General features: G+C 37.3%; 1 protein-coding gene across 2 annotated transcripts in view; it reads right to left on the bottom strand.

The window, feature by feature from the left end:
• Positions 1-26,574, bottom strand: part of AIG1 (androgen induced 1) — a 237,631-nt gene that overhangs the window by 200,093 nt on the left and 10,964 nt on the right. The window contains exons 2-4 of one of the 2 annotated variants that reach the window (XM_055311010.1): positions 13,902-13,916; positions 6,981-6,997; positions 2,382-2,426 (exon numbers count right to left, since the gene is read on the bottom strand). The exons of the other annotated variant lie outside the window; for it this stretch is intronic. Coding sequence (XP_055166985.1) covers positions 2,382-2,426; positions 6,981-6,997; positions 13,902-13,916 — 77 coding nt within the window. The remainder of the gene's footprint in view (positions 1-2,381; positions 2,427-6,980; positions 6,998-13,901; positions 13,917-26,574) is intronic. 2 annotated transcript variants of the gene reach the window in all.

Genomic DNA, 26,574 nt, shown 5'->3' with positions numbered 1-26,574 from the left:
TTTTTTTTAAGATTTTATTTATTTATTCATGAGAGACACAGAGAGAGAAAGGGACAGAGATACAGGTAGAGGGAGAAGCAGGCTCCATGAAGGGAACCCAATGTGGGACTCGATCCCAGGACTCCAGGATCATGCTCTGGGCTGAAGGCAGACGCTAAACCGCTGAGCCACCTGGGATGCCCCAGTCAATAACTCTCTTGATCAGAATGCAGTAGCTAAAGGTTAATGTTTCAAACTGGTAAATAAATGCTAGATAATATGGTAGACAAATAAGAGCTCCTCTATCCATCTTTTCTATCATAATGGACATGGGACACAAGAGTTGAATTGAAAATATTATCTAAAGGTGTTCAACAAATTACGTCAAATTTACAGACTGTTCATTAGGAAGCTTCCATACAGTATATAGAACATCTGCCTCAGTTGCTTTTTAAAAAATCTATTGTTGATTTTTGAGTCCAGGACAGAGTATTTAGTCAACATTACAAACCCAATTTTTCTTTTCTGACTTCAAGATATCCTGAACGAAATCTCCCCAAGTGCAGAATCAGAAAAATCTTTTTTTTAGTGGCATTGTTTTCCTTTGCTATGCTGTGATTGTGCTCAGCACACCAATCAGTGCACTGAATAGGGCTTAGAGATCAGGATAGATGCCTCTATCTAAGGCTCTTTAGCTAGTCAGAAGCCCCAAATCCCAAACAATGGATAAAGGGAGGGATACAGCACTTAGATAACTAAACCCAAAGTATTCATGAGCCACACTGCAAACAAAGAACTGTTCTCTTCATCTTTAAATGATGGCTCCATACTCTGGTGAGCCCACCCTGCCTCTTGGGAGTACAGGAAGCACTAGGACTTCAGTTCCACTTCCTATTGCAATCAGAACCAGCTGCCTGTGCGCTTTTGGATGAGTGTTCGTTACCCACAACTTGGAAGTGGATTTTACTCCACTCACCCAAATATTGCCCCATGGATGGATATCTCTTGAGAGTTGACATCCTATGAAAATTATTATATACTTTCAAATTGCTTCACCTTTAATAATCTCTAATTTAAAGATCTATATTACAAGATTCATGATGTGTTTGATATTTAAGCACATATGGGCAAAAGCTAGGATCCTTCAGTAACCACAGTGCTTCCCCACATGCTCTTAGAAATTCGTTGGTAAGTGACAATGACAAAGTCCTATAAAAATTCTTCCTCTGGGACACTCTCCAGAAGCTCTGTATAGGACTGGCTTTTGGTTAATGATTTTTATTTACGTCTCTCAAATTCTACTTTGTTGTAAAACTCTTCATAGGATCTTACAATTCAGTTACTTATTAACACAATCAATCATAAGGCAACATAAATGGGGCAGCCCGGGTGGCTCAGCAGCTTAGCGCCGCCTTCAGCCCAGGGCATGATCCTAGACCGGGTGGCTCAGCGGCTTAGCGCCGCCTTCAGCCCAGGGCGTGATCCTAGAGACATGGGATCAAGTCCCATGCCAGGCTCCCTGCATGGAGCCTGCTTCTCCCTCTGCCTGTGTCTCTGTCTGTGTGTGTGTGTGTGTCTCTGATGAATAAACAAATAAAATCTTAAAAAAAAAAAAGAAAAAAGGCAACATAAATGGTAAGTTTCAGGGTTATGCTACTAAATTTCCTTTTTTATTCATTTTTATTTTTATCATGGTAATAATACTTAACATGCTATCTACCTTCTGAACAGATTTTTTTTAAGTGTACCATAAAGTATTGTTAACTATAGGCATAATGTTGTACAACAGGTCTTGAAAATTTATTCATCTTGCATAACTGAAACTTTACACGCATTGATTAACAACTCCTCATTTTACTCTCCTTGGCCCCTTGCAACTACTGTTCTACTATCTGCATCTATGAGTGTATTTTAGATACCTCATAGAAGTGAATCAAGTAGTATTTGTCCTTCTGTGACTGGCTCTTTCATGTAGCATAATGTCCTCATCATGCTAAACTAATTTTGTCAATTGAGTGAATAAAACTGACAAATGGAAAAGCTTTCTATACATACAAGGTGACAAAAGCTAATAGGAACTATTTCCTGGAAGCAAACCCGGCCCATCTCTTAAATCTAACAGGTATGCCTTAATGTTGAAGCCATCCTGTAAATAATGTACACATCCATTTTAGTAATATTTTAATCTTTGTGGACCTGAAACCCTTTTGTACTTTTCTTAATCAATATTTCTACATAGCAAGTTTAGAGGCTGAGGTCACTATTTCTGCTTGAACGTTATCATGAAGCTTTCTTTTGTTTGATTATTTATTTATTCATGAGACACAAACACACACACACACACACACACAGAGAGAGAGAGAGAGAGAGAGAGAGAGAGAGAGAGAGAGAGGCAGAGACACAGGCAGAGGGAGATGCAGGCTCCATGCAGGGAGCCCGACGTGGGGCTCGATCCTGGGTCTCCAGGATCATGCCCTGGGCTGAAGGCAGCACTAAACCACTGAGCCACCTGGGCTGCCCTATCATGAAGCTTTCTGCACAGGGATGCATATGACCAGCTCCAGGGCTGCCCAAACATCCTTGTGCATGAATCAATTCCTAATAGAAAATCTTTAAATCTTTCAGGTCATGCAGATATCAGGGCATTATTTAGTAAAAAGTTAGCTTTTGGGCAATGACCATAGTGAACAGGGTAAGGGCTATACATGAAAAATACCCCAATCAAATCTGGCACTAAAAAACCATGATATACTACATCTTTTCAAAAGTGTATAGTGATTGCTTCATGACCACCTATATGGTAGTTTATGACACTTAATGGGCTTTAATATAGATTTTCTGCAAGTTGGCTTTTTCATCTTTCCCAGTGAATACTCTTCCATCTCTTTACTTTTATCTCCTTAACTTCTCAGCCTCCAAACTCTGGTGTACTCTCCAGGTCTCAGTCAGTGGACCTCTTCTCTTTTCCAGCTGTGGAGTTCTGATCCAGTGTCTGATAATGACTCCCACATTTACATCTCTAGCTGTGACCTCTCCTTTGAATGCCAACTGTCTCTTTGACATCTATAGTTGAATGTGGAATAGGAAACTCAAACTTAACAAGTCCAAAAACTCCTTGTGTTCCCGCAACAAGTCTGTTACTTTGTCTCAATCTATGGCAACTCAGATTTTAAGTTACAGGGGCCTCAAGCCCTGTGAATGAAATTCATTAGCAAATCCTGTTGGCTTTATCCTGTTGACACTGTGCACCACTTCTGCTACTATCTCATGCATGGTCTGTGTTACCACCCACTCTCACTTGGTTTGCTGGAAAAGCCTCCTATCTGACCACCCTGTTTTCTGGTCTTCTCCCCTCTATTCTATACAGCAGGCAGAATGAGGCCATTACAGTCAGAAAGTGTCACTTGTTCAAACCCCTTCGAAGGCTTCCTATATCAGGTCCAGTAAAAGTCAAAGTCCTTAACAACATGTCTCATAAAGCCCTTCCCTCTCTCCTGCTACCTCCCCTCACCCACTTACTCTACTTCAGCTCACTCAGAATACAGGGGCCAGCCTTGCTCGAAGTCATTCAACAAGGATGTTTTGAAGCCTAACTGTCAGGTCTTTTGACTAAAAGCCCATATGCTTTGTACAAATGTATGCCAATTAACCCGCATATAGCATTCCTACCATCTTTGAGGCAGGGCCTGGTTTTCAAATTACTTACTTTCAACCCCAAAAACCTACTAGCACATGAAGAGTACAAAAAATGTTCATTACATATAAAGAAAAGAACTTCATCCAGAAAAAAATGATAATCACTTCCTGCCTAGATTGTGAGCCTATCCAGGGCAAAGTAATATTTTATTCATTCGTGGCTCACCAATGATATAGGTTTGGTGCCTGGAACAAGGCAGGAGCCAAATGTATGTTTCATCAAGGAACAGAACTATATCAAGTTAACCTGAATCAAGATAATAAAAATGTTGACAGTACAGCCAAGATACCTAATGGAAACTCTGCTACTGTATAAATCTATGGATGCCATAAACTGAGGAAGGTGAAGGCTTGTTCTTCAACAAAAATTACACTCTTGATCAATAACACTGTGGTCAACCCCAGGTGCTTGCCACACGCCAGGACCTCTGCTTGATGCTTTTCATGCACAATCTTACTTAACTGCCACAAAAGTCCTTTAAGACTTTTTTATCACCATTTTACAAAATTTGAGTGTATTCTGAGAGGTAGGATGACTTCAAGCTTATATATATTCCTTTATCAGTCAGTATAGAAATCAGGCCTCTTGACTTCAACATGATGCTCTTCATCACACAAATGCTTCTTTTAAGCATGAAAAATAATAAACGTCATAATATGTTTGTCTTGCCTCCTACAGTATAAATGAATGCAAATATTCTGGCTCTGAAACTTACAGCCTTCTCTGACATTTCTTCACATTCTTCTGTATTTACTTAATTCTTACTTAAACACTGTTATACAAGTAGGCACTTCCAAATGGGTAGAATCTTTTAGGGATGTAATTTGGACATATGAATTTAAGGTCTTTAAAATACTTTTAGAAATGCATCATACTTAGTCACAAAGACTTATGGATAAGAATGTTTAATTCAGTGGAGTTTATACCATCAACAATCTGGAAATTGCTAAACTGACCAAAATGACATTACTTAAATCTTGAGGGAAAAGTGGAATGTTATATATCCAGGAAACACCATGTGTTTGAACAATAGTTAACAACTTGAGAAAATACTTAGATAACCAAGTATAAAAAGCAGTAACAAAAAGTAACCAGAACCACAAGAGCAACAACTAATATGACCTGAACGGTGAGTGAGTGCCAAGAACTGTCCTGGGCACATTACTGATTTATCTCATTGAATCATGACCACAACCACATGAACTGGGGACTCCGATAATCCTGATTATACACATGGAGAAATACAGGCACAGAAAAGCATTTTATATACAGCATCTCAAATTTATGAAAAACATGTATACAAGGAAATAATGACCTAAAAATAAACCTTTTAGCCAGGATACTTTAAACAATTGATGATCATATAGTGGTCAAAAACCTGTAAGCTGGGATCCCTGGGTGGCGCAGCGGTTTGGTGCCTGCCTTTGGCTCAGGGCGCGATCCTGGAGACCCGGGATCGAATCCCATATCGGGTTCCCGGTGCATGGAGCCTGCTTCTCCCTCTGCCTATGTCTCTGCCTCTCTCTCTCTCTCTCTGTGATTATCATAAATAAATAAATTTTAAAAAAAAAAAACCTGTAAGCTGACTATCATTGAAAATTTGATTGCAGTTTAATAAACTTTTTTATTTGGGAAAATACACACTTACAACCTGAACATTCTACTCAAATTATAACTCACTATGCCTAGTTGTTAACGAAATAAAAATAGTATTGGCCTCATATTTGCTCAAATTCTCTTTCTCCTGCCACCACTCCCAACTTTGTGCATTTTCTTTCCCACTTTCTTTTGAAAGTGGAATCAGAGAAGTTTTTCCATTCATATTTCTGAGAACTTGTTGCAAATGTGTAACTAAAACAGCAAGCGAAAACATAAACTAATTATGTCAAAGGTTCTTGCAGCATTTCCCCTTAGGAATTATCTAGTGTTGTTTTAAACCAGTTATACTATTTTGGGGAGGAAAAAAAAAAAACCCAGGTATTAAATTTATTGTCCTTGTAAGATTTTTGAAACAGATACATGTTTTGATAGCTCAGCTTGAAAATACACTTTTCTACTAACTTTCCTGCTTTTCAGGGCCATGTAATAGTTGATGTCATTACCTAAGTGTCTGGAATGGTAGTTAGGCTTGGGATTTGTTTGCAATCAAATTAGGTTAAGAAAATGTTTACAGTACTTCTCTGTCCTAAGAGAACTCACACAATCAAAATGTCCTTCTAGTACTTCTCACTGGGAGGAGCACACCTACTAAATCAGTTTTCTGGGGGAAGGTGGCAGTGGAGGGGATCTAAAAACTTATTTTGAACTGTAGCTACCTGTACAGCCTGGACTAGTTTCTATCCTTGCATGTATGTCACTATATTTAAGTGTTGCAGAAACACCTACTGTCTACTCTAGAAGTAGGAGAAGCACAATGTTCTATTTGTCTTTATTTATATATATATACAAAATATATAAATATGTATTTTGTGTGTATATATATGTGTGTGTGTATATATATGTATACACACACAGGTTGTTGGGTTTTTTTTTTTTTTTTGAGAGAGAGAGGGAGACTGGGAGTGAGGGCAGAGGGAGAGACAGAATCTTAAGCAGGCTCCACATCTAGCATGGAGCCCCATATAGGACTCGATCTCATGACCCTGAGATCGTGACCTCAGCCACAATCAAGAGTCAAATGCTTAACTGACTGAGGCATCCAGTCTTATAGTCTTAAGCCCAGTCTACTTGCTTGAGTACTCAGTTGCCCTGAAGCAAGTTCTTTTTATACTCTGAACTTCAGTTTCCTTTTCTGTAAAATGGTTGTAAGAGTATGACTACACAGATGTACTGTGAAGATTAAGTGAGATCCTGCATGTGGAAGCACCTGGAACATCAGTTCTCAATTAGTGCTAACTTGAATCTGAATCATTCCATGCATCCCTGCAACACATATCACAATAGTAAATCAGCCCTGAGCAAAAGGACTCATAGCTAAATCCTCAATAAATGATTACAAAATAAATAAATAAAATAAACATAAACTAGACCAGTGGTCCTGTGAGTTACAAGAACTTTAAGGTCATGATGAAAATTATTACCTTTATCCCTATGTGCTCACATTCAATTTTGCGTGGGATGTTAGGGACTCTCCAAACCCCCTGAAGCTCAGTCATGGTCCCTCAAGTCTACAGGTATCAGTAGGGAGGCCCCTACTGTAAACAATCCTGTAAAAAGACTAGATCACTTAGGCCACATGAATTGGCTTCCTTCTCTGACCACTATGGTATAGTCTTCCTAAACTACATAAGGCTCTGGCCATTACCATTCAAGCCTGGTAACCTGTCTATAAAACAGCTATCAACCATGGAGTGTCCTCCCTGGAACCTGAGTAGAAAGAGACCAAAATGTAAAGATCCTATTTTGCTGGATTGTTTTTTTGGGATTTAACATTATATACAGGAAAAAAAAAGTGCTTCTTCTTATTCACCATAAAGACAAATATTTACAAAGTCAGAGTAGACTTTTTTTCTCAATTAGGGTTAGAATTTATGTCAGAGAGCTCCTGAGCACACATAATAAGATGCTGATTCTTTCCAGTCTTAACTAATGCCGAATGTGTATATCCCTCCAACTGAACCACCTAATGTTTATTTACATGTTCAAGTATCATTGGCAAATATTTTAGCTCTCCTGCAGTTCTGTGCGTCTGGAGATCTGAATGAACAATTTCTGGACAGCATCTGGTAAAACTGGCTATGAATTTGCCAGGAATTTTCCTGGAGATAATCTTTACTTAGAGGATTGTTTCTCCATACAACATTTCTCTGGAGATCCCTTGTGTATACTTAAATAGAACTTTCTCAGACCCAGATTCAGGCACTCCTTTTTCCATGTTTTAAAAATACCTGTAATGTGACACTCATAAAATTACAGTGATTATCTGTTCATGTTTCTGTTTCACCTTCTATATTGTAAGAGGTCCAAGGGAAGAAGTTATACCTTCACTTTTGAAAACCGAGAGCCTATCACAGTGCCCGTTTATAAGAGAAGCCACGGAGGGAAGATATAAACATGAAAGGCATGTTTATCTTCTTGCCTTCAAGAAGTTCAGAGTGGGATGATCAAAATAAATACTTTTAATGCCATATAATATTATCCAGACTGGTGGGGAAGGATGAGGAAAGCTTTCCCCTAGGATGTATCATATCTGAGTTGAGCTTTAAAGAAGGAATAAGAGGTCATCCCCAAAGGAGGACAATGGATAAGGAGAGTGGTGTGCGTGTTCCGGCAGCAGCAGCACCTCTGAAGGGCAGGCAGAGTGATGGAAGGAATGGCAAATAGCTCTGGATAACTACTATGTCACGTGAAGAAAGGGTAATGTCGAGAGATGAGACTGGAGAAGGCAGAGGAGCTTGAATAGGACTAGCTTTTGAAAGCTATATTAAGAAGTTTTACTTTTATGTTAAAGGACAAATAGAACCAGTGTAGAGATTTACACAGAGGTGTAGCATATTCTGGAAAGATGACCCTGAGAACAGATAATGATTTGGGGAGTGACAATTTTGAAGGCAGAGAGCTAGCAGGAAGGCTATTTAAGTATGCCAGGTGTGAGCACAGAAAAAAAGGCAGTGGAACTCAAAAAAAGGAGTGTAGCAAGGATGCAACCACTGGCTATTGGGGGGAAAAAGGAGAAAGAAGAGTTGACAACCACTCCCAGCCTTCAGGCCTACCTCAAAAGGTGCCACTCACCAAGATGCAGAGCATGCTAAAAAGTTTCCTCCTTTGATGTATTAAATTTAAGATGTCATTGGGGTGCTTAAACAGAGAAGCCCAACAGGCAACTGTCCACACATAGGTGTTTAGAATGTAGGGTACCACACATAGGTGTTTAGAGTGTAGGGTATTTCAAAAATAGCCTTCCAAGTCAGTAAGAAATAATCTTTCCCAAAGTGTGACTACAAAAGGGAAGAAAAATAAAGCAAGTAATTAGAATTCCAAGAGACTTCAACTCTGAAACAATAGCCTTCACTGACTCATGTATGATTTATTAAATTTTGAAGATTTTAAAAATTTAATGGGAAATAACACTTGACGGTAAATTCAACAAATTTATTCCTTATTCAGTCACCTTGATAATATCTGATCGGTAATTCTACAACTTTTGATCTCTGGTGATTGGTGAAGGTAAGTCAGAGATTTAGGAAGGTAGGTCCAGGATATAATCTATTGGCTTAGAATGGGCATTCAATGAAAGTGCTTCAGATACTTAAAATATGCATTGGTTTCTTCATTCAACCATGCAATTACTCAAGGCAGTAAGTCAGTCTGCTTCTCAATATACTGTCAGTCTTCCCACACACATCTGTTGCTTTGAAGGATATTCCAAAGATTCCATCTGGACAAGACATACTACCTCTCACCTACCTCAAACCAACAACAACAACAAAAAACCCCACACCTCCTCCTTAAGGCTCAAGGGCACTTCCTCTCTTCAGTTTCAAAATAGAGTTTCTCTGTAATATCTTGTTGAAGGGTGTGAATCAAAAGGAAGAACTTGCTTCTACTCAAACTAGAAGCAGCTCTTTACTAAAAAGAGGGACATACCTCATAATAAAGCTAACGAAAGATGTGCAAGATTGCCAGGAAAAACCACAAAACTCTACTGAGATAAGGTTGATAAAGACCTAAAGAAATGGAGAAAAATACTATGTCTAGAAGGCACAATATTGCAAAATGTGAACGATTACTAAACTGATTATAGATTCAATGTTATTCCAATGAATAGTCTAAAACTTTTCGTGTAATATTTGGTAAGCAGATTCTACAATTAAATGAAAATGCAAAAGGCCAAGGAGAATAAAAATACTATGGAAGAAGAGAGTTTGAGAACTTATATTACCAGATATCAAGATTTAATTTACAGTTATAGTAATTAGAAGAGTGTGGCATCAGTGCAAGGATAGATAGACTAAACGAGCAGAACAGAGTCCAGACACAGACTCTCATACAATCAGTCACTTGATTTATAGTAAAGCTGCCACTGCTACCCTTTGGTCAAAAGAATGGATATCCACATGAGAAAAAAATGATCTTCCACTCCTACCTCACACCACACACAAAAATCATTGCCAGATGGATCCTAAACATAAAAGGCAAAATGACAAAGCTTCTAGTATAGCATAGGAGAAGATCTTCATGAGGTTGGATTATGTAAATATTTCTTAAAGGATAATAGAAAGCATATACAGTAATGCAACGGATTAATAAGTTAAGCTTAGAAGAACTTCCACTGATTAAAAAATACCATGAACACAGCAGATAAGCTATAGAGAAGGAAATATATTTGTAATATATATATCTGAAAAAGGACTCCTTTTTTTTAAGCCTCCTACAAATTAGAAAGGCAACGGGAGAGTACCCAACTTTTTAAGATGGCAAAAGACTTCAATGGGCACTTCATAAATGAGGCTATTCAAATGGCAGTAGGAAAACAAAACAAAAAAAATTGTCATAATTAGTGACCAGAGAAATACAAATTGAAACCACAAAGAAGCATTACTGCCTACCCCTAAATAGCTTAATAAAAATAATAAAATAAATTTTAAAAAACCACTGACACTATAAAGTTTTGGTGCGGATGCAGAAGAACCAGAATTCTTAAACACTGCTGGCAGGAATGTATATTTTTAAAGCCACTCTGGAAAACTGTTTGGCAGTATCCACGAAGCTGAACATATGTGTACCCGAAGACCCAGCAATTCTATTCTAGGCACACATGCACATATAGGTGCACCAAACATATATATATAAACATGTTCAAAACATGTTCATAGATGCGTTATCCCTAATAGCTAAAACCTAGAAATAACCCACAAGTGCATCATCAATAGAATGGGAAATAAATTTGAAAATATACAAGATAGAATTCCACACAGCAATGAAAAAGAATATATTAGTGCTACTTGCAACCTCATGTAGCAGCAACCCTCATAGACACAATACCGAACAAAAAGAAGTTAGAAAGCAAACTAGTACATGTTGCATGATTCCATTTCTACAGAAATTAAGAACAAGCAGCATTAACCTACTGTGGCAGAGGTCAGAGGTCAGCATAATGGTTACTTCGGAGAGGGTAAGGACATGGAGGAGACACAGGCTGGTTTCTAGGGTCTTGGTCATATTTGATATCTTGTTCTGAGTGGTGGTTACACAGATGTGTTCCCCTTGTAAAAGTTTTTTTAATTACTTATATAAGATTGTGTACTTCTGGGCAGCCCGGGTGGCTCAGAAGTTTAGCGCCGCCTTCAGCCCAGGGCCTGATCCTAGAGACCTGGAATTGAGTCCCACATTAGGCTCCCTGCATGGAGCCTACTTCTCCCTCTGCCTGTGTCTCTGCCTCTCTCTCTCTTTCTGTGTATCTCATGAATAAATAAATAAATAAAATCTTTTAAAATAAAATAAAATAAAAGATTGCGTATTTCTCAATATGTCTGTCATGCTTAGAAAATAAATAGGATAGGGTAAGTTAGATGAGTCAAGTGTATGGAATCATGGTATTCTACACTAATACACCTATAGCCCAAGGGTTTAAAAGATGTTTCTAACAATAAATATATATAATAATAATTATATGTAAGTATATATATATAAGTATATGTGTGTGTATATATAAATATACAGATATATAGACATAAATATATATATATATACACACACACACACACACACACACATATATGTTTGAAACTGGCAAAGGCAAGTGTTAATGTCCTTCCATACATTTAAAAGAGTAATTTTATACACCAGAGCCAGATTTTGGGCTCCATCCAGCTGAAGTTGTTAAGTGAGAATTCTCTGAGCTGTCAACTGCCCTTCTATTTTTTATTCCTAGAAACAGAGGTTATATCAGGGAAAAGGAAAAGCAAGGAGTTCTATTTCACTTGTTGCACTATCAAATAGACACCACAAACATTTGACCATCACGGTCAAAAGACATTTTCCTTCCAAGTCTTTTTGCTTGGTTTTAGGTTTCTCAAGACACTGTCTTAAATTGAGTGAATCTTTTAAAATGCTAATGTAGTAAGAAATCTTAAAGAAAAATTTTAGTTCACCATTTTAAGCAGAGGAAATCTGGAATGCTTTAAAACCAGATTTGAGTCTGGTCCCTCTGATTAGCACTAGCATTGCAAAAACCATATGCAGCAAACACTGTAGAGAGAAGCCACTGTAGAGTCTCCTCTGACTATAGAGAATATAAGCATCCCTGTTCTCTAGAAATACTTTTTACTTAACAGTAGATTGAGAGATGTAATTCAGCACAAAAGCGTTTGTGCAGCCATCTTGCAAAACATACAACTCTAGTTAAAACAACAGAAATTCAAGCAAATGCATTTTCAGATGGAAGTTTTATGTAAAACCATGCTGTCCATCATATATTTAACTGCACCAAAAATTTAATGGAAGTATTTGTACTTCACTTGCCTCTTTAAGAAAGAAATAACAACAAAACAAACACGAAGAAACCACAAGAACTGAAACATAAAAGATAAATTGAGTTAAAAGTATTTCGAGGTTATTATGGCATAAGGGTATTTTAGCTGATCACCAAGCTTTCAGAAAAAATGTCTAACTTAGGGGTTCAGAGAACTATTACAGAGGATACATCTCTTCCACCTGACCCAGAATTTCTCCCCTCATTTCTGTGGTCTTCCAGGTCACCTCATCTTGTCAGAGTCTCCAGAAAGCTCCTTCTTATTGCTTTTCAACCACTTGGTACCAAAGTGAAAATTCAAGTGTATAGAGGCTGAGACTTCCACATATGGCCAGCTGGCATATTTTTGTTGCTTGCATTTATGGGGGAACATTTTCCAGTTGACTTTTAACAACCTACATTTTCACTTATAGTTCAAAGCTGTCTCAGTTCACTCATGTTAGCACTGCCATTTTGTATAGCTAGTTTCCACAATCTAGATGGTAAATGTCTACATCTATGGATATGTTTTGGATAAGCTATCACTTTGATCTGTCTAAACAAATTGTCCACTTATGTTCTTTATTTACCCAGGAACATCTCTCTATAAGGAGGAAGCATTTTTATATTAAAATGAATCCTTAACTTTGTCCGTCAATAAAATATTGCTTTTCTCCCCTCAAGAGACTCTTAGCCAAATGTTTGATACAAACTCTACAAATTTTAGTGTAAATGAAGGCTTTTTTTAGAACACTGGTATTAAAAACTTGACTTATCTGTAGATACTACAAAAATTTTTATGTTTAACTTTTTTAAATACAGAAATGCAGCAATGAAGGTTAGTGTTAGCATCTGAGGAAAAGAATTAGTTGAGGGAAGCCACCCTGAACCTAATCCATAGTCAAAAATGATCTAATTGGAGTAAGTTTGAGAACTGGGAAAAGAAAATATATGGTCTCCTATTTAAGAGATATCCAAATGTTTTTTGGTAAAAACCAACAGATTTATTAATTCAATAAATATTTGAGGGTCTCCCTAAGTGTGATAGACACTGTTCTATGTGATGAGGATTTGATATGCTCAGGATGTAGTCTCTGACCTCAGTGAATGGAGAGTGAACTGGAGGCAAAAAGCACAGATAATGCACATATTTATTTGCTAGTACCACAAACTGAATGGCTTAAACAACAGAAATAGTTCCTCTCACAGTTCTGGAAGCTAGAAGTCTGAGATCAAGCTGTTGAGAGATTGGTTCCTTCTGAGGGTTTTGAGGGGAAATCTGTACCATAACTCTCCCCTAGTTTTTTGCTGGTTTCCTGGCAATCTCTGGTGCTCCCTGGCCTATAGAAGCATCATTCCAATCTCTGCCTTCTTGTTGACACAGTGTTCTCCCTGTTGTGTCTGTGTCAATTTCCCCTTTTTATAAGAACACCAGTCAGGTTGGATCTGGGGTCTATTTTATGCCATTATGACCTGCAACCACCCTATTTCTAAATAAAATTCATTCTGAGGTACCAGGCATTAGGATTTTGATATAGGAATATGGGTGAGGTGGACACAATTCAATCCATAACAATGTAGAAAGAAAGGCATACAAGCTCACTGTAATCATTCACCAGACTTTGAGGAAACCTTATGGAAAAGCCACCATATCCATAATGGCTTCCAATCCTACCACCTGTTTCCACAAGTCCATCCCCTATTCCTTTTGCTGCCCCAGTCGGAGTCTGGCTGCCCAGAGCCAGAATCTCAATGAGTGGGAGCAACTGCAACTGAGTGAGCAGAGAGCTGTGTGAAGGTCCTTGCCTTCTACTGAACTTCCAAAGTAAAACCCTACATCAGAACCCAGACTACTTAAATTAAAACACACAAACAACAAAAAAAAAAAAAAAAAAAAAAAACAAATCAGAGAACTCACTAATACATTCCCCTACAGAAAATGAACCATTTCACTTGTGTTGCCAATTCAAGGATAGAATTTTGCTTGTGGACACATTTTTTTCTGGAGCTGTAGGAAAAATATTGGTATCATTTGACACTTTTTTCTCAGTAAAATCTACACTTCGTGGTGTTTATAGTCAACTTGAGGAAGCATTCCAGCGATCATACTCCTAGGAAAATATTTTAGCCTTAAGGATGTATATGATATTAAAATTACAATACACAAAAGATTCCTGAACTTCCTGATTTTCTTCCCTGAAGGTCAATGCTCTATTTGCTCACACCCCGTGGGTTCATCAACAGCCTCATTTTAAAGATTTCTCACACCTCCCCCTTCTGAATGCCATGTAGAGCTCCACCTTCTCCCCTCACATGCTGCTCCAACTCAGTGTTGTCTTGAATCCTCTTTCTTTGGCCAAATTCCTTTGTTTTATCTGGCTTTATTGGCCTGGGATGCTTCCTTAGCCACTTATATTACTGTAGCTCAACCACGTTCTCAGAATTCTACTTCTGTTCTCATTGGCTGTGCCATGTTGCTCTGATTTTAAACAAAATTTAGTAAAAATAGAGAAATGTGGCAAAGAGCTGAGAGGCACAGTGAGAATCCTATCTTAGCTGAGCGAAACTGCTAACATGCCATTTACTGTCCAGAACAGATATCCCCATTTCTGGGGTTTAGTTCCAAGCTCAGTAGTTACAGCTCTGGGACACATTCAGGATATTCTATGACTTCTTAGGTTTCTCTGATTCAGCACTGAAAAACAAAAACAAAAACGTAAGAGCAATCACATCTGGGAAAACCTAAGAAGTCCTTAGTGAATCAAATGTCATAGACTCAGGTCTTTAGAACTACAAAGTGTCCCACTGAGACAAGAGAACACTGTCCTCCTGCTCAGATGGCATCCTCTGGATGGAAAGAGGGGTCCTCATGAAAAATAAGAATCCTTCCACTAAAATGAGGTAGGAAGAAAACACCACCCTCAGAATTAAAAGAAAGGCTGTGGTCCTTCACTTATTACTGTCAAGGGATTAGAGGAAAATAAGGCTAAAACCTTTATATAATAGGGCTGTAAGCACTTCAACTTTTTGGTGTTTCTATTTTTTTTTTTTTAGTACTGTTCCATCTGTTTCCATGGAATTAAATGATAAATTGTAAAACTCTTAAATAATAATGAAAAAAAAAGTCATCCTCAGGAGGCACTAGAAAGGTAACAAAGAAAAGTCTCAGAAACCAGCATAGACCTACTCTTGAGCTCTACATTTGCTTATCACATGGCTTTTGGGGAACACCTCTGGGGTTGATCAAAATAAAAACAGAAGTCCCCCTCCAGCATCTACAGCATCCCCAGGAGCAGCTGCTGCAAAAGATCAGAAACACTGTCAATTCCTTCCATTTAGGGCAGAAAATAAAGGCAAAAATATTTTGATGGGCAAGTATTTTTCACTCAGTTACTCATAAGAATCCTGGCCAGTGACCAAACCTCTTCCAAGGCTCTAGTAATTCTCCTTTAGTGAACAATTTTGGGCTAGAACTTATCAGGAAAAAGGACATTCAGTAGCTCATTTTAGAAAACATCTATATTTATCACATCTGCCCTGTCAATGCTATAAATGAAACCTTGATGAGCTAAAACAGTGAATTTCTAAATACAGCCATATACTTCACCAGGCAAAGGCAGAATGGATATATACATTCTACCAAGCAATGTGGTTCTTTATGTGGCTGGACTTAATGTAGCTAATCAATGTCACCTTAGGATCCAACAGTGATGGTTAGGAGCAGACTTTTCAATCACTCATAAGATCTACTATGTCTGTCTCCCTATACTTCCATACTGTTTTTTAAGTGTTTGGACCTGACACCCCTCTTAGACTACAACATTTTTGAAGGCAGGGACTGTATATTACTTGTCACTGTATTACTATAATCTAGCATCGTGGTACATAGTAGGTATTCAGAAAGTACTTGTTAAGTAAACAAGTCAACTAATAAAAATGGCTATTTTTCCTTGCCATCATGTTGATTTTAAACATATAATCTGGTGATACTTTCCAAAAGAACAGATTCGCTGACAATGACCTAAGACATATCTGTATGCTAGGTATTTGTGCCTAATGTATACACACATTTTTGGGACTCCGGTATAATATAAAAAAATAATAATGTGGCAATCAGATTAATGGAGTTTAATTTTTTCTTTGATTTTGGTTTTGATAAAATACTAAATGACTACTTGACATGTCTACATCTATCTCTGCTTATAACTAACCTTTGTATTTTATTAAGTCAGGTATCTATTAACTAGGATGAAAAAATAAAGGTGTATGATAGTTATGAAAAATATCACCAGCCACTATTATTTTATTTAGGACACTTATATTCAGAGTTCATAATGTCAAAATGAATGCAACAATGAAAAACTAACACAATCTCCCATTGAGTATATTGGGTCTACAGTCTTTAAAAAAATACCTGGAGTCCAGAAAGAATGACATTTCCATGTTAACATCTCCTAGACGTTTTAAGTCATTCTTCTGACTGAAAATGTTTGCTCAGGCATTATTAACTCAGGAGTCACGGTAGATGGTTTCTATGGAGATTACATCTGACAAGCCTTTCTGGACTCCATCTCTCTGATTTTCGAGCCCCATGCCTATGCTGTCCTCCATCAGTCTTGGGCCTCTGCAGATCTATACCTGCTTCAAGCTCTATTCTAGAATGAATTCATGCCCTTAAGCATGATCTTCCTCTCCCCACCCTTTCAACTCAATCCTCTTTCTTCTAACCAATAATTCTCCAGAAATTAGGCTAAAATGGTAGAAGGCAAACAATGTGATTACCTAATTAGAGTAATTCACACAATGGTGTGAATAATTGATATGTACCACTCTTTCGGGCTACTTGTACTGATGGAATGTTCTCTCCAGGATTACTTTGATCATTGGGTTCAGTGATCCCCCAGATGCCTCTGCATGTACTCTCTCACTATCACATTTTCTCACTTTGTTCCCCCAAAATAGAAATTTAAAGAATAAAAGTCAGTAATATGACATCCCATTTTAATCAACTTACCTAAATACCTGCTACTCAAAGCCGTTTAACATATGTAAAAAGAGTTCATAAGAAAAATCAAAGCTTCTCAGATATGCATACAAAGATGATACAAAATAAAATTCAAACTTTTATAACAATAAGCTTAAAGTAATTATGTAAGGCTGTAGACTTTAAGTATATTATTCTATTCTCCACTAGTATCTTATAAAATCTTCATCAGGGGGTATGTATTTTTAACAAAGGGAATAAAGATAGATCAGAATATTAAGAAAGCACTTTTAAAACTAGGTAGCTTTAACTACACAGTTTTATAATATGAATTCTTGTTATTTCCTAAAGTAAATGAATGCTTTTTTATTTTGTAGATTATAGTTTTGGCCAAATGTCAGTGTTTTTTGTGTTTTTGCTTTCCTTATAAAAATAGTTGATAGCATTTTCTATCCAAATCACATTGAGACAAAATGCTTTAGTTAAAAGAATAATTTTAATGAAAACAAACCCCAACCATCTCTTGAGACCAAAGTAAATAACCTGGGTCAATGGGCAGTCCTTGGAGTTTCCTAAGAGCGAAGGGAAAGCTTCTTCATGTAAATCTTATGGTTCAGAGAATCCACTTGGCAGTTATTGGAAGAATAGAAAGTACTAGCATAAGCAGATGCAAAAAATTAAGCTAGTATAGTCAGTGGGTGGTATCAGGGCCCATAAGATATATCCAAGTGTGTTGAAAGTTTCGACAATGCTGATCAAAGCTATAAAAAAGGTAAATACAGTTTTTAAAAGATTTTATTTATTTCTTTATTTGTGAGAGAGTGCACAAGAAGGGGGAGCAGCAAAGGGAGAGAGAGAAGCTGGCTCTTAGGACCCTGGGGTCATGACCTGAGCTGAAGGCAGATGTTTAACCAACTGAGCCACCCAGGCACCTCAGTAAATACATTTTAAAATCAGTATTGACACCACTGGCAAACAAACTGCTGTATTTGAATGGAATTCAACTCTGGCTGAATTTTCTTAAAAAGCTGGCTACAGGTCTGCCATTAACACACATGTTTTGGTTTGGCACTGGGCCTCCCAAACAACAAAGCAGGTGAATTCCACAAGTATACGTTTCTAATAAATCATTCTGTCAGTTAGACAGTAACATTTACATATCATCTTCCAATTCCTAATTGTCTAATCAGTTGCAAGACCAAATTACATAGTACTCAAAGCAATATAAAACACAGGCATGTAAACGGTATCACAATGGTTCATTGTACAGGTTTACCCTCCTCAGACATGCTATTTCTTTTTGGATAAAGAAAGCTCCATAATGATACCATTTCTATAAAGGCCCTATCCAAAACTAACCAACACAATATACTGCTTAGAAGTACATGCTATTTTTTAAAAAGGGGAATGATAAACACAAAACTCAAGATGGCAACAACCTCTAGGTAAAAAGCAGAAATATAGGATGGGAAAGTAACAGTAATAATAAGCTCAATAAGAACTTGTGCACCGATTTATTATACTGCTTTATGTTTATCATTTGTTCCATGACTGACCTTTGAAAAGTTTTTGTCTTGTTTAGAATATGGAATACCCTATGCAATAGAGCATAACAAGCCTGGATAATGCAGAAAGAGAGTACTGATATTTATTGTTGGTTAGAAATCCCTTTGAAAGCCTCTTTGGTCTTTGCAATATTTCTGGCTGAAAAGTTTGAAGTTTTCTTCAGGAGCAACAGCATATAAAAAGAGCTAATGATGCATTTTTACTTTGACGTTTGATATTTACTTTTTTCAAAAATAAGACTATTTTTTAGATTAATTTATTTACTTTAAAGAGAGAATGTGTGTGTGAGCAGAGGGAGAGAATTTCAAGCAGACTCCATGCTGAGCACAGAGCCCAACGTAGGGCTCAATCTCACCACCCTGAAATCATGACCTGAACCAAAATCAAGAATTAGATACTTAACTGACTGAGCCACCGAGGTGCCCCCCAAAAAGTAAGACTTTTTTAAAAGCAGTTTTAGGTTCACAGAAAAATAGCAGGATGGTACAGAGATTTCCCATACACCCCTGCTCCTCCTCCACAGCCTCCCCCATCATCAACAACCCCCTGCCAGAGTAGTGCATTTGTTATAGCTGATGAACCTACACTGACATGTCATCATCACCCAAAGTCCACAGTTTACCTTAGAGTTCACTCTTGATATTGTCTATTCTATTGGTCTGAACAAATGTATAATGACGTGTATCTATTATTATGGTATCAGAGTATTTTCACTCCCCTAAAAGTCCTCTATGCTCTATCTATTCATCCCTCCTTCTACCAACCCCTGGCAATCAATGATGTTTTCATTGTATCTATAGTTTTATCTTTTCCAGAATGTCATATGTTGGAGTCATACTATATGTAGCCCTTTCAGATTGCCTTCTTTCATTTAATAATATGCATTTAAAATTCCTCCATGTGGGCAGCCCGGGTGGCTCAGTGGTTTAGCGCTGCCTTCAGCCCAGGGTGTGATCCTGGAAACCCAGGATCGAGTCTCATGTCAGGCTCCCTGCATGGAGCCTGCTTCTCCCCCTGCCTGTGTCTCTGCCTCTCTCTCTCTCTCTCTCTCTCTGTGTGTGTGTGTGTGTCTTATGAATAAATAAATAAAAATCTTTTAAAAAAAATTCCTTTCTTTAAAAAAAATAAAATAAAATTCCTCCATGTATTTTCATAGCTTGATGGTTATTTTTTTTAGTGGTGAATAATACTCCATTGTCTAATGTACCACGTTTATTTATTCATTCACCTACTGAAGGAAATCTTGGTTGTTCCCAAGTTTTGGCAATTACAAATAAAGCCATTATAAACATCCATGTGCAGGTTCCTTCATGGTCATAGGCTTTCAACCACTTTGGGTAAATACCAAGAAACATGATTACTGGATCATACGGTATGACCATATTTAGTTTTGGCAAAAAACAGCCAAACTCTCTTCCAAAGCGGCCACACCTTTTCCAGCAATGAATGAGAGTTCTTGTTGCTCCACATCCTTGTCAGCATTTGGTGTTGTCAGTGTTCCAGAATTTGGCCATTCTAGGAGGTGTGTAGTGATAGCTCACTGTTGTTTTGATCTTTACTTCCTTGATGATATATGATGTGGGGAATTTTTTCATATGCTTATTTGCCTTCTGTATATTTTCTTTAGTGAAGTATCTGCTAAGGACTTTGGTCTATTTTTTAATCAGATTTTCTTACTGTTGAGGTTTAAGAGTTCTTTGTACATTTTGGATAGCAGTGCTTTATCAGACATGCCTTCTGCAAATATTTTCTCCCAGTCTGTGGTTTATCTTCTCTTTTTCTTATCTTTCATAGAGCAGATGTTTTTCATTTTAATGCCGTCCAGTTATCAAAGATTTCTTTCATGGATCACGCCTTTGGTGTAGTATGTAAGAAGTCATCACCATACCCAAAGTCATCTAGGTTTTCTCCTATATTATCTTTTAGGAGTTTTATAGTTTGGCATTTGACATTTAAGTCTGTGATCCATTTTGAGTTAATTTTTGTTAAAAGTGGAAAGTCTATGTCTAGATTCGTTTTTTGCATGTGAATGTACAGCTCCAGCAAAGACTATCTTTATTCCTCTGTCAAAGACCAGTTTCTGAACTTACTTGGGTCTTTTGCTAGCCTCTCCTATTCCATTCCATTGATCCATTTATCTGTTCTTTTGCCAATGCTACATAGCCTAGAGAATTACAGCTTTACAGCAAGTCTTTAAGTCAAGTAGTATCAGTCCTCCAACTTTGTTCTCCTTCAGTCTTATAATGGCTATTCTGGGTCTTTTGTCTCTCCATATGAATTTTAGAATCAGTATGTTGATACCCACAAAATAACTCACTGGGATTCTGATTGGGATAAAACTGAATCTATAGATCAAGTGATGAAAAACTGACATCTTGGCAATATTGTGTTTTTTTATCCATAAATATAGAAAATCTCTCCATTTATCCAGTTATTTGTTTTTTTTTTTCATCAGAGATTTATAGTTTCCCCCACAGAGACCTGGTACTTATTATGCTAGATTTATACCTAAGTATTTCATTCTCAGGGGTCCTGATGTAAATGGTATTGTTTTTAATTTCAAATTCCAGGGCAGCCCGGGTGGTTCAGCGGTTTAGTGCCGCCTTCAGCCCAGGGCATGACCCTGGAGAACCGGGATCCAGACCCGGGATCAAGTCCCACATCGGGCTCCCTTCGAGGAGCCTGCTTACTCCCTCTGCCTGTGTCTCTGCCTCTCTTTCTCTCTGTGTACACACTCTCATGAAAAAATAAATAAAATCTTAAAAAAAAATAATTTCAAATTCCATTTGTTCTTTACTGGTACATAGGAAAGTAAGTGTATCCTACAATTCTTGCTATAATCACTTATTAGTTCCCTTAGTATTTTTGGTCAATTATTTCAATCTTCTACATAATATTATCACTTTATAATTCAAAAATAAACATGGCCATCTTTAACAGAATAAAAAAAATGTGTGGTTACCGCCCCCTCAAATGCTAGGTTAAAAAAAAAAAAAAAGCTTTTTTAAAAAAAACAAAACCTTTTGATAAAATTTATCCAAGACTTAAAACTGGTTGGAAGGCTTTATTTTTGTTTTTTGTTTTTTTTTGCATTATATGCTTTGGCCAATATGAAAGTTATCCTCTCTAATTTTCACGATTTCTCACTCACACAGATGGCTATTAGTTGGTTATTTTCATCACATAACCACTATAGTAGCTGCCCAGAGAGGTTGAAAATTTTAAGAGCCAGATATGGTTGCCAAATTGTTTACATTTTCAAGTTCACTTTGAATAAATGAGATATTCTTTGGAAAAATCCATGGAAAATACAAATAAAAATTAAATTAACTCAGATGAACAATGCACTCTGGATGTGTCCAACACCACAGTTCTGGATGATGGTGTTATTTACTGAGACAGAAAACACTGAGGTAAAATAGGAGGTGGGAGATGAAACCAAGAATTGGTTTTGAAGTTAAGTTTGAAATGCAGATTAATCCTTTAATCAAGACAGAAAGCAGGCAGTTGGATATAAGAATATGGAGCTCAGATATAAATATAGAGGATCATCATCCCTAGAAGGTACTTAAAGCCATAATGCTTGGTGAGATGCCTATAGAAATGAATATAGATGATACAGAGAAAAGAGTTTAGGACTCATTTCTGGATCACTCAATATTGAAAGGTTAAAAAAAAAAAGAGAGAGAGAGAGAGAGAAACCAGCAAAGAAGACTTAAGAAGAAATAGCCAGAGAAGCAGGAGGAAAGTCAAGAGAGTATATTTGCCAGAAACCAAGTTTTAAGAATGTGTTTCAAGAAAGAGAAGGTGTATGACTGGGTCAAATGCTCTTGAGAGATTAAGTTAAACGAAAACTCAGAATTGACCATTCTACTTGTCAATGTGGTGGCCACTGACGACCTTAACTAGAACTCTTTCAGCAGAGCAGCATGGGTTTAAAAGAGAATGTGAGAAGAGGAAGTGGAAGCTGGAAGTGTAGATAGTCCTTTCAAGGAGCTTTGCTGAAAACTGAACAAGTAAAATAAGGTGGCACTAAAAGATTCAACACCAAGATAAGCTTTATTTTGTTGTGTTTACGTTGACAGATAACATAGTATGTTTGTAGATTGATGGGAATGAAGCAGTCAAAATGGAAAATTGTATAATACATAGAGAGAGGAGAGAACCTCAGAAAGGGAATGCTCAAGTTGGCAAGAGGTTGTGAAGTGCAGCATACCAGAGGAAAAGTTGTCCTCCGAAGTACACACAGTGCTTCCATTTTAACAGGAGAGAACATGGAATATAGTTTTAGACGAAAGTGGATTGACAAATCTGATGGTGGGAGAATGAGGAAGTTTCTTCTGATTTCTTTTGCTTTCTTATTGAAACAAGCTGCAAATTCATTATATTCTTTGGCCAACAGGAATATTGTTCTCCAAGTAAGAGAGAGATTTAAGAGTGAGAGGATCAGGAAAGGAATGCCCAAGGTTTGAGGACAGAGGAAAATAGGTGTGAGAAGCACTGTAAGAACAGGAGTCTTTCAAATGACTAGGAAAATGTAGTCCACTGTTGGGCAGTACTGAGGGCCCCCTTGATACCTGTGGTCATAAATATGGACCAAACAAATATGGTCCAAATATGGACCAAGCAGGACCAAACATCATGCTTCCATGGTTTTCTTAAACATGCTCAGCTGCTCAAGTGCAAGTATGAATAGCAAATGGTTGGGGTTTAGTCAGAATTACACATATTCTAGATAAGTAAGATTGAAGGCAAGAAGAGATATTGTAGTTGATGATTTGCAAGGGTGTGCTTATAATATCAGCTCACAAAACCTATGCTAAAAAAAAAAAAAAAATGAAGGGACACAGGACTGGGAAAGTTTCCACAGCAGAATAATTGAGAAATTCTCCCACTACAACATGACACAGTGAATCCCATTTCAGCAAAAAGCAAGGAAGGTTACATCTGACAGGCATTCTTCTAGGAAAAAAAAATCTCACTTTTCCTTTATGATTTAGATCTTCTGGTACAGTGCTGCTCCCTTTCTATTTGTGCCAAAGGTCACTAATGGCAATTTTTTTAAATGTCAAATTAGGTCACATTATAATGGCTTTCTGTGGCAAACAGAAATTGGCTCAGATATGTTTGTCACAGTCAAATTATGAGTTTAACTGGTGTTAATATATGGAAAAGGTTTAAATATTATTAGAAAATATTCATTTTAAACTATAATGCTAGGTTTCCCCCCAGTAAAAATGTAAAGTAGAAATAAAGCAATTGCCAATTGTATTACAGTAACTATGATATATTCCTGTTTACTTCTTTTTTTTTTAACAAAGATTTATTTATGCATGAGAGACAGAGAGATAGGCAGAGACACAGGCAGAGGGAGAAGCAGGCTCCATGCAGAGGGAGAAGCAGGCTCCATGCAGGGAGCCTGATGCGGAACTCGATCCCGGGACTCCAGGATCACCCTGGGCTTAAGGCGGCGCTAAACCGCTGAGCCACCCGGGCTGCCCTATTCCTCTTTACTTCTAACTTATGTTTGATAGAGATACACTTTTTGATTGAAGCATACCTTTTTTTCTTCTTTTGAAATTATTTTTTTCAAAGATAGAGAAGTCATTAAGAAAACTGCTTGTCAGGGACACCTGGGTGGCTCAGTGGTTGAGTGTATGCCTTCGGTTCAGGACGTGATTCTGGGGTCCCAGGATCGAGTCCCACACTGGGCTCTCCGCAGAGAGCCTGCTTCTCCCTCAGATTGAGTCTCTGCCTCTCTGTATGTGTCTCTCATGAATAAATAAGTAAATATTTAAAAAAGTAAAACTGCTTATCCATTATTGTCATATAGTATTGATTGAATTGATTGACCATATCAGTATAGCAACATGGTAGCATAAACACAAATGAAATCTTAATCCAAGGAAATTCATATTGTGAAGTATCAGGCTTAAGTCTTATTTACAGTGACAATAACACAAAGTTGTTCTTCTTTTTAATTCTATGTTATTTGAAATCACAATTAAAGAGTGAAGAGGGGAGCAGTCTGATTAAGCGAGGTCTTTAAAATCTTGGTCATGCTCCCTAAAAAAATAAAATAAAATATCTTAGTCATTCTCATTCAAGATAGGCCTCAATAAGACTGGGATTGACCTTTGAGATTGACCAATGATAAAAGCATTCTAATGGTTTAGAAAAGATAATTAAGCCAGTTTAGGCATAACAATTTATATTCATCCATGTAAACTTCAATAGAAGCAGCAAAAACTACTAACACTGCTCAGCTTAGTACTACAGTCACCAATTACAAGCATTCTCACGTGCTCACTAAAGCATATCTCTGCTACGAATTATTTGGTCTCATTAGGTCTGTGTAGAATTTTGTAAGCTTCCTGGTAAATAACCTCTGCTCTATTGAGAAAGCATTTCCCTGGACTTAGAGGTTGGTTCTCTAACACACAGAATTAATGGAGCACATGAAAAAGAAACTATAAATCCAAGACAAGAGTACACTGCTAACCGGTGTCTTGTTACTAACAGGAAGCTCCAACACTTTGTTTTATATATAAGACATCTCCCAGAATGCAATGTACTTCTGTTAGCCCTCTTCCTACTTTCTTCCTGCCCTCTTATTTTCTGGATTTTACAGAAACCAGTCAGACAACACTTTGGCTGCCTTCCAGATCTACCCTCTGGGATAAAAAAAATAAGTCCTTCCAGATAATTTATCTCTGAATCAGAAACAAGAGCTTAAGAACCATCATCTCAGTTTTTGTTTTTTGTTTTAAGATTTATTTATTTATTTTAGAGAGGGAGCCCATGCACGAAAGCCAGGGGAGGGGCAGACGGAGAGGGAGAGAGAAAATCACCAGCAGACTCCACTGAGGCTTGGAGCCCTGTGAGGGAGGGGCTCCATCTCACAAACCTGAAATCATGACCTGAGCTGAAATCGGATGTTCAATGGAGTGGGCCACCCAGGTACTCCGATATCATCTCAGCTTTTAGACCAGCAGGTATGGGAGGCTAACAATTACATATTTGGAAACAATTTCACTAGCCCTAGCTTTCATGGGCTATATTCTCTCAAACTGTAGAGAACAAATGTCTATAAATTCTGAACGTTTGACATCATTCCTTCTTTCATATCTGTCTATACACATATATGTATGTTTTATATATGCACACACACATATACATAAATATATTTCTGTCATCCCCAATTTTCAGATGAAGAAACTAAGGCACAAAGTCAAGGTTTTACTCCAGATCCTATGTATTTAATCATTGAACTCTCTATCTTTTCTGACCACTATAGTGTAATGCCATTACTTTCATCCTAAAATGACCATGGTCCCCTTAAATCCTGACTACAGGTATATATTAACAATTATAATAATATCAGATAACACTTACCAAGTATTTGATACATGACAGGCATTGGCTTATACAACTATCTTATTTAATCCTCACAACTGTATGTGATAGATACTATTATTATGCCCATTTAACAGATGAAAAAAAATTAGGCCTTAGAGAAGATAATAAATTTACCCCGAATCAGAGAAGTGATAGATGGAAAGGCTGGGATTCAAATTCAATCTGACTCTTAAACCTAAGTGCTCACCTCTTATGCTATAAAGCCTTTTTGTAATAGGGATATAATGAGTTGTATGTAATTCTCCAATAAACCGAAAGTATACTAAAAGTTGTATGTTATGAATTATCATTTTATATATTTGACTGTAAATTAATAACTTGTGAAACACAAATGTTCCTACATCAGATACAAATAATTGCAAATTAGCCAGAGACTTCTGATGTATTTGTGGTAGGAGATTGAAATTTAATAATTTTTCCTTTATTCACTTTGGTAGATCTATGTGCATTGCATGAAGAGGCTTTCTTACCCTTAAG

Source organism: Nyctereutes procyonoides, unplaced genomic scaffold (genome assembly GCF_905146905.1).
Source record: "Nyctereutes procyonoides isolate TBG_1078 unplaced genomic scaffold, NYPRO_anot_genome, whole genome shotgun sequence".
Taxonomy (NCBI): domain Eukaryota; kingdom Metazoa; phylum Chordata; class Mammalia; order Carnivora; family Canidae; genus Nyctereutes; species Nyctereutes procyonoides.
The sequence above is the reverse complement of the archived record's forward strand: the minus strand, read 5'-3'. Positions and strand labels throughout refer to the sequence as shown.